General features: G+C 51.0%; 1 protein-coding gene across 2 annotated transcripts; it reads right to left on the bottom strand.

Moving 5' to 3' along the window:
- Positions 1-2,815: 2,815 nt before the first annotated feature.
- On the bottom strand, positions 2,816-13,343 carry LOC101434721 (uncharacterized). Of its 2 annotated transcripts, none has more exons than XM_071208979.1 (8): positions 13,222-13,343; positions 12,233-12,334; positions 11,813-11,959; positions 9,984-10,127; positions 6,521-6,661; positions 5,002-5,133; positions 3,290-3,454; positions 2,816-3,024 (listed from the first exon to the last, which is right to left on the bottom strand). In XM_071208979.1, the coding sequence occupies exons 1-8, from the start codon at positions 13,274-13,276 to the stop codon at positions 2,822-2,824; spliced, it is 1,089 nt and encodes a 362-aa protein (XP_071065080.1). In that variant the 5' UTR covers positions 13,277-13,343; the 3' UTR covers positions 2,816-2,821. The 2 variants fall into 2 exon arrangements, with proteins under 2 accessions (XP_071065080.1, XP_058136350.1); XM_058280367.2 differs by having other exon boundaries at positions 11,813-11,956.
- Positions 13,344-14,545: the final 1,202 nt, after the last annotated feature.

Raw genomic sequence — 14,545 nt, 5'->3', positions numbered from 1 at the left:
CGCACACGCGAGCGTACACGCGCGCCCCTGGCACGCGCGTCACCCGCTGACTGACACCCAGCCCGGCGTCGCCCTCCCCAGACTCGGGGCGGTCGCTGACCCGGCGAAGTTCCCCAAAACGCCCGCCCGCCCGGTGGGGGCGCCTCGTTGGTGTTTCCCCAGATCCGCCTCGGGATCTGCCAGCAGCGCTGAGGTTTCCTAAAGACGTTGTCACATCCAAAAGGAAAACCGGGGTCAGGCCAGCCTCGGAGGGAATCCAGGTCCTTCCTGGAACTCAGTAGGAATGTCTGTTTCTTGAGCCCGGGTTTTGTCGAGGCTGTGCTTTCCTTGTTGCTCTTTATACCTTACACGCTTGACTCCTATTCTTTTACTCAGGCGCTAACAAATTAATAGTAATAAAAAATGAGCTATCTTAATGACACTCAGAAGCCACTCTCTCTTCCACAGGTGGCCCCAGCCAGTTTAGTGCAAAGCTTTCTCTGCTTTGTCCTATGCTTCTTTAGAGCCATATATGATAAAATATAATAAGGTGATATATTTATAGACAGATATAAATATCCAAATGTAACCACCTTGTAGAAGACTTGACAGGGGGATAGGAAAGTGAACTGGTCTTATTTTTCCAATTAAAAAAAATCCTCACAACAATTGTAGGCTATTTTTAAGTCCTTATCTTTGAGATATATTTGGAATTAAATTATTTTTAAGCCCTTAACTTTAAGAGCTATATTTGGAAATACTTAAGGAGTGATATGATATCTAAGGTGGCTTCCAAATAACATGGGGCAGGATGGAGATACAATTGGGCACTGAGTAGATAAACTCTGGAGTTGGGTGATGGGCTCATGGGGTTCATTGAACTGCTCTTTTACTCTTTGAACTTCTGCAGAAGAAAACAGTTAAAAAGAAACCTAAGCCTCACAGGTTCGTCTGCATTTAACCAGGAATTGGTATTTGCTCCCTTGCAGAATGGAGTTTGAGAATCACTGCCCTGCCCCCGCCCTCATGCACACCCACCCGCCCGCGTGCACACAAACCCACAATCACACACTCATCTTAGTCACACTGCTCTCCTGACACTCCCAGGGACCCGTACACAATCAACACCAACGCACCCACGTACCCTGTGCACACACACACCTCCCTGCCCAAGAAACACAAATGCACACACATACACTGAGCACACAAGCCCAAGTCCCCACTTCCTGGGTGATGACTAATTCGAGGCCAGCTCCAGGCCCCGTCAGCACTGCGCACACCTCACCAGTCACGACTGTTGCTCACTGGATTTCATCAATTCCAAGAGGCACGTTCCCCTCCCCCATACCATATTTCAACATTCCTGAAATAGAGCCACGTCTTCCTGCGTTCTCATTGGGGTTATCTCAGTATTGGTAGAATGGCGTAAAGAGCACTTCCTATATTCTAGACCTGTCCTCGGTACAGCAGCCACTGGCCCCACGTGCCTACTGAGCGGCTGAAATGTGGCTGGTCCAAATTGAGATGTGCTGTGAGCATACAATATACTCCAGATTCTGAGGGCTTGGCAGAAAGAAAAAAAATATATATATAAGGCATATTTACAATTTCTATATTGCTTATGTGTTGAAATGATCATTGTTGGCTCTCTTGGGTTAATTGAAATGAAATATATTATTACAAATTAATTTCTCCTGTTTTGTTTTGTTGTTTTTTTTTTTTTTTCTGGTCTGTTTTTTTCTTTTGAGGTACCGGGGCTGGGCACTGAACCCAGGACCTCCTATGTACAAAGCCAGCACTCAATCACTGAGCCACACTGGCTCCCCTGAGTTGCTTTTTTCATTTGTTTGCTTGTTGTTGTTTTTTAATTTGTTTTGTTTTTAGGGGGCACTGGGAACCAAACCCCGAACCTCCCACGTGGGAAGCAGGCGTTCAATCACTTGAGTCACATCTGCTCCCCCCCCCCCCCGTTTCTGTTTTACCTTTTTTTTTTTTTTTAAAGATTTATTTATTTATTTAATTTCCCCCCCTCCCCTGGTTGTCTGTTCTTGGTGTCTATTTGCTGCGTCTTGTTTCTTTGTCCGCTTCTGTTGTTGTCAGCGGCACGGGAAGTGTGGGCGGCGCCATTCCTGGGCAGGCTGCTCTTTCTTTTCACGCTGGGCGGCTTTCCTCACGGGCGCACTCCTTGCGCGTGGGGCTCCCGCACGCGGGGGACACCCTTGCGTGGCACGGCACTCCTTGCGCGCATCAGCACTGCACATGGCCAGCTCCACATGGGTCAAGGAGGCCCGGGGTTTGAACCGCGGACCTCCCATATGGTAGACGGACGCCCTAACCACTGGGCCAAAGTCCGTTTCCCTCTGTTTTACCTTTTTAATGTGTCTACTAAAAAGTTTTAAATTATATATGTGACTCCCATTACATTTCTATTGAACAGAGCTGAGCTAAAATTTTAATGGCCTCTCTTATTTAATTCTCACAACAGTCCTATGAGTTAGAAACTATTATTGTCCCCTTTCCCAGATGGGAAAATTGAGGCACAGAGAGGCAAAGTCAACTGCCCAAGGTCACCCAACTCATAAGTGGTGGATCCTGGATTTGAACCCAGGAAGCCGGACCCCAGAGTCCTGTTCTTACTGTCTCTACCCCATCACTTCTCTCATGAGCTCACGTCATCCTCACAAACCCCGCAAGGTGTGCCTCCACCACCTTTGTCAACAAGAGAAGAAAACAGAAGTGCAAAGAAAAGAAGCTGCTTACTGTCAGGTCACACAGAGATTAAGTGATGGAGGGGAGACCCCAAACTCAGGCATGCCTGTGCCCAACGCCAGAGCCCTCAGGCTCACTCGTGCACGGGAACACACACACACTCTCTCACACACACACAAGCCCCGTTACCTGCTTCAGGCACCAGATTCAGCTGGACACACTCGGTCTGCCCACGGGGGCACTGCTCATAGAAGGAAGCGTTGCAGGGCCCCGGGAAGCCTCCAGAACATGAAGGACACAGGAAATCACTCAGGGTGCGTGAGGTCGGCAGAGGTGCTGTACGGGAGAGGGTGAAAGTCAGCTGAGAGGACTCTCAGAGCCTTCCTCATTGCACTCAGGCTCTACCACGGGGGGATGACCATAGTGGGGTTTCCCACTGAGTCGGTGTCAGGGCACCTTAGGGAAAGCTAGCTGGGGAAGGGGAGCTGGGGAAGGCTCTCGCTTGTCTGCTTTCCCTCCTCACACCGGGACCGGCTCTCCTCCGAAACCACCTCAGCACCTCCTTGGACACCCACCTGGCTGCTTTCTGGTGATGACGTACCTAGAGGAGTGGGCTCCTGGCAGTTGCCTTGGCAACAAGAGGTGTTGACCCAGAAGCTAACGTTAGCGCTGTTGGTCAGGGCGGAGATGGAGTTGTGGAATTTGCAGTCTTTGGAGGCCACACAGGAGCCATTTCTCCAGGTGACCTGGTTACTCTCCCACAGTTCTGAGGAAATGTGGAGGGCAGGCTAGAGAGAAAACGCAAGCACAAGCCACCCCCCAGCTGAACCCCCACCATCCCTCTGGGTGTCACCCTGCTGATGCTCCATCTGCCTGAGACCCACCCCGTAGTCCATTCAAAGCCTGTCATTGTTCTTCAAGGCACATGGTTCGGGAAGCCTTCCTTGGTGTCCCGCCTTCTCCCCTTGGGATGCAGGTTGGCTCTGAACCTATGATGCCTCCCCTAGCTGACTATGAACACCGCATGGGCTTAGTCAGAAATTTCTCCGGGATTCCCCAAATGCCCAGCACTGAACCTGATATATTATCTTTACTAGTCCTACTTGTGCTGTTGGAAGACTGCAAAACTGCTTTTAGGCTCAACTCCTCTTCCTATTTCTAGAAGAGACTGGTTTTCCCCTTTATGAGAACAGACTGAAGACATCAAGAAGGCAGCAATGGGGGAGGGGGGGCGGAGCAGATTTGGCCCAATGGATAGGGCATCGCCTACCACATGGGAGGTCCAAGGTGCAAACCCAGGGCCTCCTGACCCATGTGATGAGCTGGCCCACGCACAGTGCTGATGTGCGCGAGGAGCAACCTGCCATGCAGGGTTGTCCCCCACATAGGGGAGCCCCATGCGCAAGGAGTGTGCCCTGTAAGGAGAGCCGCCCAGTGCAAAAAAAGTGCAGTCCACCCAGGAGTGGCACCGCACACACAGAGAGCTGACACAGCAAGATGATGCAACAAAAAGAGACACAGATTCCAGGTGCCGGTGACAAGAACTCAAGCAGACGCAGAAGAACACGCAATGAATGGACACAGAGAGCAGACAACTTGGGGGTTGGGGGAAGGGAGAGAAATAAATTTTTAAAATTTTTAAAAAAAGAAGGCAGCAATGGGGTCTCCCACCCCACACGTACTTTTCCAGCATGACCATTAAGAGGTGGGGTCGACTTCCTTGCCCTTTAAATCTGAGCTGGCCTTGTGGCTTGCTTTGACCAATAGATGTAATAGAATGTGCTGTGTCAGTTCTGGGCCTTGCCCTAAAGAGGCCTGGTGGTTTCAACGTCTTCCCTCTTGGAAGCCAGCCACCAGGCAATCAGGCAATGAGCCTGGGCCCTGCAGGACAAGCGGCCACGTGGACAGAGGGCCTGGAGAAAGAGAGGCTGTCCACAGGCCCCAGCCCCAGTCCAGCTTCCAGGTGAATGCAGCCAGAAGGATGATCCCACCCTTCACTGCTTGAGCAGAACTTGCTCAGCTGAGCCCAGTTAACCCACAGAATCCTGGGGAATTGAAGTCTCTACACTCTAGGCTTTTTCTATTCAGCAATAAATAACTGAAACAAACGTGGCATCAGATTTTAAACTCACACAACCTGCCCCCTCCCCACTGCACCCCAGCCTCTCTCCTCCGAGGCCAAGAAAAGGCTAAACTGGCTGGATTTGAGGCAGCAAACGTGGGAGGGCCAGGAGAAGTCTTGGTAGGCCTCAGGCCCCGTTTCTGTCTCCCCTTCCTACCCCGGCCCTGTCCCCTGCCTCCCTGGGTGCTCACTCAAGACGCCCGCCTTCTGCAGGCAGTAGTTCTCATCCGCAGGGCAGGGGAGAGGGTAGCAGTGGTTGAGGTCCGAGCAGGTGAAACAGATGGTGCCGTTGGCCTTCGCGTGGGTCGTAGTTGTGTGAGGACCTGAAGGGAGAGGAAGAAGGGCTGGCTGGAGAGCAACCTGCGTGTTTCTGGGCACATGGAACGTGCCCGTGGGTGTGCACTGCTGCCCTGGTGCAGTCTGCGCGTGCAAGTACGCAGGCGGGTTTCTCTGCGTGCCTGTGCGACCGTGAGTGCTTGTGTTTGCTATTGGTCTGTGTGTTCTGGAACTCCCTGTCTGCAGGCAGAGGGCATGTTTGCCTGGGAGTTCATGTCTCTATGTATTGCTGTGTGAACATACTTATGTTCCTGGGCGTGTGTATAAGGCTGGTTTTGTGGGTCTGTGTGTGCTTCTGTGTCTGGGTGTGACTGTGTTTCCAGCAGGGCTTGGATATGTCGGTGAACAGATGTGAACGTGTATGGATGTTGGTGATGTGTTTCAGCGTGGCCGTGTGTGTGTATATTTTGTACTTTTGGGTGTTGGTGTGTGTTTGTATCTGTCTCTTTCCCAGTCCGGGGGTATGAATCTGAGAAGCCACGTGCCCTCGCATGGATTTATTATGTGTCTGTAGGGATTGCACGTGGAAATTACACGCCCCATATTCCACTTCTCAGCGATCCTGCTTTCTCTTTTCCTTCCCATATTGTAGATTCTGAGCTCCCAGGTCTGTCTTTTTCTTCCCTGCCATCAATCAAATTCAATCTACTGTTTGGTTTTGAAAAGCAAAATTCCTGAAAGCTGGTAATCTGAGGAAGCTAAGGTGAGAATTTGCTAAGGTGACTCTGCTGCTTTGCCAGTCCTCTTCTTCACAGAACAGTCCTGGCCGATGTGGCTCCTAACAAATGTGCCTTCCAAGACTCCAGTGCTGAGGGAATGCTTCTTGTTAACGCCCTTCACCTCTAAAATGCCTGTAATTCTGTTTAGTTGTCTCGCTTAACAAGCTGTTGCCCCAGTAAATGCTATTTCAATTAACATCTCTCTCTCCTCGGAGACAAAAATTATTACGTGTTTTCTTTGTTAAGCCAAAAGAAGACTATTAGCAATTCTGTCTTTTCCCCCAATCAAGGAAATGAAAAATATAAAGAATAATGAAGGCTGTCAGTTTTCTTATTCAAATAGAATTTGGATCTCCGCGCTCACGTTATCAGGATGTTCCTATTTAGAAGTGAGCGTACCTCCTGAGGTGTGTTTGGGGTACTGGAGTATATATGTGATATTTGTGGATAAGTGCCAATGAGTTTTCTGCTTCTGAGCATGTCAGGAATTGTGTGTGTGTGTGCGCGCGCGCGCACACGTATGGGTCATTGCACTCCCTGGGAACATTGTGGTTAGGGGGAGAAGTGCCTTGGGAACCCATAGGATTGGAAAGGGCATGTGGGATCCAGGCAGTGGACAAAGGAGAAGGAGTCAGGAAGGTAGGCTCCAAAGCACCTGGTTCTTTGGGAAGAGTCGGGTGGTTGCATTCAGGATCAGCGGTGAGTCGAAATCCAGACTCCTCCGGGCCCAGAGTGGTATTCTTTGACAGATGGCAGACCTCTGGTGTAGCACAGCCCTTCAGGATTTGGGGGTCCCCTGAAAAGTAGAGGGAGGACACAGGGACTCCTGCTTTGATGTCTATCTTTCTCGGTTTGAAAATTCCCGTCCCTCTTGGTAGTTCTACATGATTCATTTTCAAACCTGCCTGGTCAATTTTTACAATATCTTGTTGCCTGCTAATTTTGGGGATTATAACTTTATTCCTTCAAATACATCACATATAATTATGTAAGTTTCTGTAGCCGATGATTACAATTAGCTGAGCTCCTCATGGGTCTGCATCCATTGTTTTTTGTTTCTGCTATCGCTGATGGTGGCTTATTTCCTTGTGTTATTCATGACCTTTGATCGTGCACCCATATTTGGTTGATGTTGATCTTTGGGAATCCCAGGGGCCTATCTTGAAAATGCTTTTCCATGTAGAGGATTTGCTTTTGCTTCTAAGAGCCAGGAGGTACTATCAGCCTGGGATTATTTCAGCCTCCTTCTGAACTCTCTGATTTAATGTAGTCTAAGGGTGTGGCGGTTTGAAACTGTATGTACCCCAGGGAAAAAACATGTTATTAAATCTAATCTTAGGGAGTAGAGGTGGCTTAAGCCACTAGATACCTCCCTCCCACATCGGAGGCCCTGGGTTCAGCTCCCGGTACCTCCTAAAGAAACATGGAAGATGAACAGACTCAACAAGGAAAAACAACAAGCAGGTAAGGAGAATATATAAATAAAAATAAAAAATTTATCTAACCCATTCCCTTGGGTGTAAACCCATTGTCAATAGGACCTTTTGGTGAAATTATTCCAGTTAAGATATTTCCCACCTCCATCAGATGGTCTTTATCCCATTACTGCAGTCCTTTATAAACAGAATGAATACAGAGAAAGAGAAAAGCAAGAAGCTGATATCAACAAAGGCCAGAAGAGATGAGAGGCAAGAGAGACCAGCAGACCTGCCATGTGACCTGCCATTTGACAGAGGAGCCAAGGATTGCCAGCAGCCAGTATTCCAGAAGAAAGTATCGCCTTGATAACACCTTGATTTGGACATTTTCTTGGCCTAAAAACTTGAGTGAATAAATCCTCAATTGTTTAAGCTGACCCATTTCAGGGTATTTACTTTGAGCAGCCTAGGAAACTGAAACAGTCAGCTCCTCAGCCATGCCGCTGGCCTAAGACCCAAAGCGGGCTGTTGTCAGCATTTGCTCTCAGAGTCACTGTACTGTTCATGTTTGCTCACTGCTCTCCTTCTGGTTTCTGCTCATTTTTCTTATGTTGTGGGGCCCTTAGGAATTTCCATTACTTCCTGAAAGCCTGCCCTCCTCCCCCCTCCCCAAAGCATGGAAAAATAGGTTTTGTAGAGGCTCTAGCTCATTTGTAACATTGGCTTATCAAGAATGGGGATGGGGATGGAATGGGAATGGTCTGTGATGAGATAAGACTTAAAAGGAGGGAAGCGGACTTGGCCCAATGGATAGGGCATCCATCTACCACATGGGAGGTCCATGGTTCAAACCCCGGGCCTCCTTGACCCGTGTGGAGCTGGCCCACGCGCAAGGAGTGCGCCCCGTAAGGAGAGCCACCCAGCACGAAATAAAGTTCATCCTGCCCAAGAATGGCGCCGCACACACGGAGAGCTGACACAGCAAGATGATACAACAAAAAGAAACACAGATTCCCGTGCTGCTGACAACAACAGAAGCGGCCAAAGGAGAACATGCAGCAAATGGACACAGAGAACAGACAACTGGGGTGGGGGGAGGGGAAGGGGAGAGAAACAAATAAAAATAAATAAATAAATCTAAAAAAAAAAAGAAAAAGACTATAAAGGAGGGAAGTGGACTTGGCCCAATGGATAGGGCGTCCGCCTACCACATGGGAGGTCCGCAGTTCAAACCCCGGGCCTCCTTGACCCATGTGGAGCTGGCCCATGCGCAGTGCTGATGCGCGCAAGGAGTGCCGTGCCACGCAGGGGTGTCCCCCACATAGGGGAGCCCCACGCCTAAGGAGTGCACCCCGTAAGGAGAGCTGCCCAGCACGAAAGAAAGTGTAGCCTGCCCAGGAATGGTGCCGCACACACAGAGAGCTGACGCAGCAAGATGGTGCAACAAAAAGAAACACTGATAAGGATAGAAGCGGTCACAGAAGAACATACTGCGAAAGGACACAGAAAGCAGACAACTGGGGGGGAAGGGGAAAGAAATTAAAAAAAAAAAAAGATATACATATATAGTTATATTCCTAAAAAAAAAAATACACCTAAATTTCTTTGACACATCAAGAAGTAGGGATCTACATCTCCCTCTCTTGCAACTGGATGGACTCATGTGACCCTTTTGGCCAACAAAACATGGCAGAAGTGGCATGCACCTTCCACTTTGTTTGGGGAATACTCGCTCTTGAGCCTTCAACCACCTGTAAAGAGCGCAGAGGCAGCCATGGTGTGAGGAAGCCCAATCTACTCAAGGTGAAGGAGCCACCTAGAGAGGCTCCAAGACGCCACGAAGAGAGAGAGGTGCCCAGCCAGCCCCAGCTGCCAGCTCATTTGCTGAAATCCCTACTCTTAAAGAGCCACCATGTAAAGAGCCTGGAGATGGCCATGATGTGAGAAAGCCCATGTTCTTAATCTCAATTCTTCCTGTGAGTGTGAACTCAATTGTAAACAGGACCTTTTGATGAGTGACTTCAGTTAAGGGTGGCCCAATTCAATCAGGACGGGTCTTGATCCTGTTATCACAGGTCTGGTAGAGAAAGAAGGCCACAGAGAGAGAAGCTATGGGGAGCAGCCAGAAGCTGGGAGTCAAAGGAATCCAGGAGAGAAAGGAGAAGGTGCCACCATGTGCCTTGCTGGGTGACAGAGAAGCCAAGGAACCTCAAAGACTGCCGGCCAGTCAGAAGATCCTGACCGCAGGAGGATGCTAGACTTCTGGCCTCTGAAACCAATAAATTCCTGTTGCTAAGTCAACCCATTGCACATTATTTGTTTTAGCAGCCAGGAAACTAAAACACTAACCATTGTGGAAAGACTCCATGGAAAGGGCCTGGGCCTACGTGTATATATAAAGAGAGAGACTCAGCAAGGCCCTGCTGCTCTCAGCCACCAACTTCTGCTGCCCTCTAACTGCAACCACATGAGAGCCCAGAACTGCCCAGCTGAGCTTTTCCTGAATCCCCCACCCACAGAAACAGGAAGAGAGAATAAAATGAGGGTTGGGGTTTTAAGTCATTCTGTTTTCAGGTAATAGGTTACCCAGCAGTAGATAACCAAAACACACATGCAAATGAACCACCACATGTATGGGTGGAGGGTGGCCGGGGAGCAGGGAGGGCTGCCTTGCCGAAGACCCCCCTCAGGGGCCCTTACCTCCACTCCACGTCCCATTGAGGGTGACACACACGGTCTGGTTTCCAGTGCAGTTGATGACTGAAAGGGAGTCACACAGGGCCGACTTGTCCCCGGAACAGTAGGGGCACTTCACCTCGTTGGGCCGGGCCGGGGAAACCGCCCCTGGTGGGAATGGGTATCGTCAGGTGGGAGGGGCTGAGGAGCACCCGGGAGCAGCCCTGCCGCCCTGCCAGCCCTCTGCTCTCTGCCTCCACACAACCCAGCTCATTTTCTTGCAAATCAGGAGCAGTTTGTTCTCCTCCACCTCCTTCCAGGCCCTGAGCAGCAGACAGAGTAGAAGATGGAGCTGACCCCAAGCCACTCATTTGTCCTAGGCAAGTCTTCATTCCATAAACGTTTCTGGGGTGCCCGCTGGGTACCAGGCACTGATGGAGGTGCCACAGCGACTCCAGAAGATGAAATTCCTCTAAGACCTTGAATTGCAAAAATGATCAAAAAGTGACTTTGTTTTAAGTGTAAGATCTTATGGTGTTTTTTCTGCAAAAATCAGAACCACAGCTTCAGGGTTCTCCACCCTCTGACTGATTTTGAGAGCATTCTTAGAGATCCGAAACATTTAAGAGGAAGCTGTCCAAGCAGATTTTTTCCTAAGCCAGCTCTAAGCCAGGAAGAGTTTTTAAAAAGTAATTTGGACTCATAGTGAAACATTGGCAAATACCAAAAAGTAGACTACAGAAAACCTTACTGTGGAACCATGATTTGTAGCAGGAAAGTCCTTCGAAGAATCTAGTCCACCTTACTGCCAGGAGCAGAAGCTCAGGTCACTGCTCTTGGTAGTTTTTTGGCTTCAGAATTAGTCTGTGCTCTGACCAGCGATAGTTCTATCCTAATCCTTTTGCTCAGAAAGTCCGTCCTCCAACCACTTGAAGTGATTTCAGAACGCATCTGCAAATTCTGAGACCACTCAAGAAGGTAGCCACAGGTGGACACTGAGCACTTGAAATGTGTCTGATCTGCTTTGACTAAAATCTGCTGTAAGTGTAAAATAGCCACCAGGTTTCAAAGGCTTGGTATGAAAAAAAAAGAAAATAAGAGCAAGATTTCATTAATAGTTTTTATATTGATTATATACATGCTGAAATGATAATATTTTAGATACTGTCACTCAAATAAAATAGATTATTACAATTAATTTCACTGTTTCTTTTTCTTTTTGAAGGTGGCTACTAGAAAATTTTAAATGACATGTATGCCTTGCATTATATTTCTATTGGACAGTGCTGAAAATGGCCAGTTGGCCCAAGTGGGGAGCAGTCCCAGGTCTCCCCATTACCACAGCCACCAAATACAAATTCAGTCTTTGGAGAAATAATCAAGAAACAAAAAGTGATCTCTATCACCACGCAGGGACCTGACTAGGGTGAAGCAAGGCAGGCACCAGGGGACCAAAATTTAAGGAGGCGCTGGTTCCTGGGGTCGTGCAAGTGCAGGATCAGCACCGAGCATCAGCACCTCCTTAAATTTTGCAGCCTGGGTGCCTCACTTGCCTCACCCTAGACCTGGCCCTGTCACCAGCCATAACATTCCCTGTTCTGCTTGACTAGTCTCCGTTGGAGTCCCTCTCCAAAGGAGAACTAAGAATCCTGCCCGCCCCATAACTGAATTAGCACAGCTGTAATGTAGAGTCCCTGCCACGCGCCAGCGTCATGCAAACTTTTTCTCACAGACAAGAAAGCTGAAGTTCTCTCTTGTCCCAGTCGGCCAGACAGGAAGCTGCAGAGCCGGAATCGAGTCCAAGGCCCCGTGACACCCCACTCGGCGTTGAGCCCCAGGCCCCGCCGACGTACCTGGCCTGGCAGGCCTGCTGCAGTTGTTTTCACAACAGGCCGTGTGGACCCAGAGGCTTGAGTTGGGACCATATGTCAGGGCATAGACGGCTTCTCGGCACTCCCCAGGGGCCACGCACGACCCATTCTCCATCAGAGTCCCATCTTCTGGCGATAGAGGTTGTGGAGGGAAGCTTAGAGGGCCCCCAACCCGCCCCACCCCAGACCTCTGCCCCATTTGCCGCGATCCCTGAAGGTAAATCTAGAACCTCAGCTGGCATCGAGACCACCCCTGCTCCCGCCCCTGGGGCACCAAGCTGAGCTACGGGCAAAGTTTAGACCCTCCAGACCCACTGGGTGGCTTGTCCATGAATCTCCCCTCCAGCCCCTGGCCACCCCCTTTGTCTGTCCTCTCAGCCCAGGTCCTATCTGGTCCCTCACCCAGATACAGCTGGCTGAACAAGCAGGAATCCTGGGCGGAAGGACAAGCTGTCTTGGAGCAGTTTCCCAGCAACGAGCAGACTGGACATGCCTTGGCCATCTCTGTGGGGAGAATGGAAGGATCAGACTCCCAGGGAAGAGGCAGGGGAAGTGCAAGGGTCATCTTCCTGGAGGAGTGTGACTGGCATCCCGGGTGGACGAAACAGCACAGGCCAAGGTCCCGAGGTGGGGAACCCAGAATCTCCAAGCTGGAGCCACTGGGGGTCTCCGTCTAACCCACTAGTTCTCTTCGCAGAACGTTCTCCAAACAGCATCTCCTTTGAACTTTCGGAATTGAGCAGATAACGGTGGCGCTTCCACTGTTAGGCGAGTCGGAGGGGATTTTCACCCGCGCACGCCCTCTCTTTTGGCCCTCCAGCGGGGTCCCTGAGGCCTGCCAAGGACCTCCGGGCTCCTGGAAGCACAGCTTGCAAGCCCCTGGCCCAGGCTCATAACTTCCTATTACAAGGGAGGAAGCAGGTCCCGAGGGGCGTCAGGCTCTCACCCACAGTCCCTCAGTGAGGCCCTGGCCAGGACCCAGGCCACTGATTCCCAACCCAGTCCAAATGTTGGCAGAACTATAGCCAAAGAGCGCCCAGGCCGGAGGGAGAGAACTGACCCTGGGTGCCAGACCAGACAGGGCTGGAACATCTTTGTTCAATCAACAGCCCCTGTGGTGCTCTGGGTCAGGGTTATTATCACCCCCATTCCACCAACTCCAGAAACTGGGACACAGAGAGGTTAAGCAGTTTGCCCAATATCACACGGCTAAGAAGTAGCAGAGCTGGGATTTGAACCCAGGCAGTCCGACTCCAGAACCTGTTCTCAACCGCTGTTCGACAACGAGCTCAGGTAGGTGTGTGAGCTCAGACACTGCAGCCAGACCTCCATGCCCGTGGGACCCTGGCCCAATCCTCTCTCTCTCCGAGCGCTCACATTGCCATGCTCACCTGCCGGGGTGCCCAGCACCCCCAGGAGTGCCACGGTGGGGAGGAGCCAGCGCATGATCCAGGCCGCAGAGGAGGAAGCAGGGCGGCGGTGTCCCGGCCTTTTATCCTAGGACCTTGGCTGGAGTGGCAGCCCCGGAAGAGGGAGAACAAACAGGCCGCACCCACCATCCCAGGGACGCCTGGAAAGGGAGGGCCCTTAGAGAGCCTCGAGATGGGGAAACTGAGTCCTGAGAGGGGTGTGAGAGAAAGGCCAAAGAAGGACAGAAGGACATATTATTGTCGTTACTAATACGCTACCTGGTCATTCCGTAGAGAAGGGAGCTCACCAAATCCCTGTGTTAATCCTTCAAGCCACTGCCATTAGCTTCAGGAGTGATATTCCAAATATTTGGCCAGCAGCCAGCAGAGGCCAGGTAATGCAGCAGTAACAGCTCTGCCAACTGCTGCTTAGTGTTTCCCCTTCAGTGACTGGGACTCGGAGGGACCCGAGGGGACAGGCTAGGGATGACTGAGGGGCCACTCAGGGCAGTGGATTTTTACCACCCAAGTCTGGAAATATCTCAGTATTTCAACAACTGATTTCAACAGGTGAAATCGGCCCGTTTCCCCATTTTACCAAAGAGGAAACTCGGGCTCAGAGCCATCCAGCGCTTTGTCCAAGGCCACGGGTAAGGATGGTGGCACAACCAGGCTTGGAACCCAGATCTCCCTGACTTGAGCACTGGCTTCACCAAGAGGGGAGAGGGAAGGCAGCCCCCCGATGCTTCCCCGGATACTGGCCTGCCCGAGCCGAGGGCCTGCACTGCCCTTGTGCCCCTGCCTCTGCCTGGCCTTGATGTTCACATCCGTCCAATGGGAATAAGGTTGATGGCAACAATGCTGTGGTGTCCCGCCACTTGATGCTTCTGTCGCGGGCTGCGACACCCCCCACTCCACCTCTCCTTCGAGGTGTCCCTCTGGGGGTGCCCCTGCCCCTGCTTCTGGCCTCAGCGTCCTCACCTGCTAAGTGGACCCAACCCAGGGCCTGGTTCCAGTGAGCGCCCCGCCAGTGACGGCCAGATGCTTGCTGGACATTTGTACTAGTGAGCGAGGCTCAGATTTCCAGGAAAACCCCTACGCCCACAGCCGGAGGGGAGAAAGAGCACGCTGGAGTCAGGCGGCCTGGGCTCACTGTCCAGTTCTGCCTCTCCCAAGCTGGGTGGCCTTGGGTGAGACATTTCACCTATCCGAGCCTCAGTTTCCTCCTTTGTAAAATAGGGCATGGGGAGGACCTACCTCAGGGGGCTGCTGGGAGGACTAAACGAGTTGGTGCATGCAGAGCATG

This window comes from Dasypus novemcinctus, chromosome 18 (genome assembly GCF_030445035.2).
Source record: "Dasypus novemcinctus isolate mDasNov1 chromosome 18, mDasNov1.1.hap2, whole genome shotgun sequence".
NCBI classification, from domain to species: domain Eukaryota; kingdom Metazoa; phylum Chordata; class Mammalia; order Cingulata; family Dasypodidae; genus Dasypus; species Dasypus novemcinctus.
This window is presented reverse-complemented; position numbering and strand designations above follow the sequence as displayed.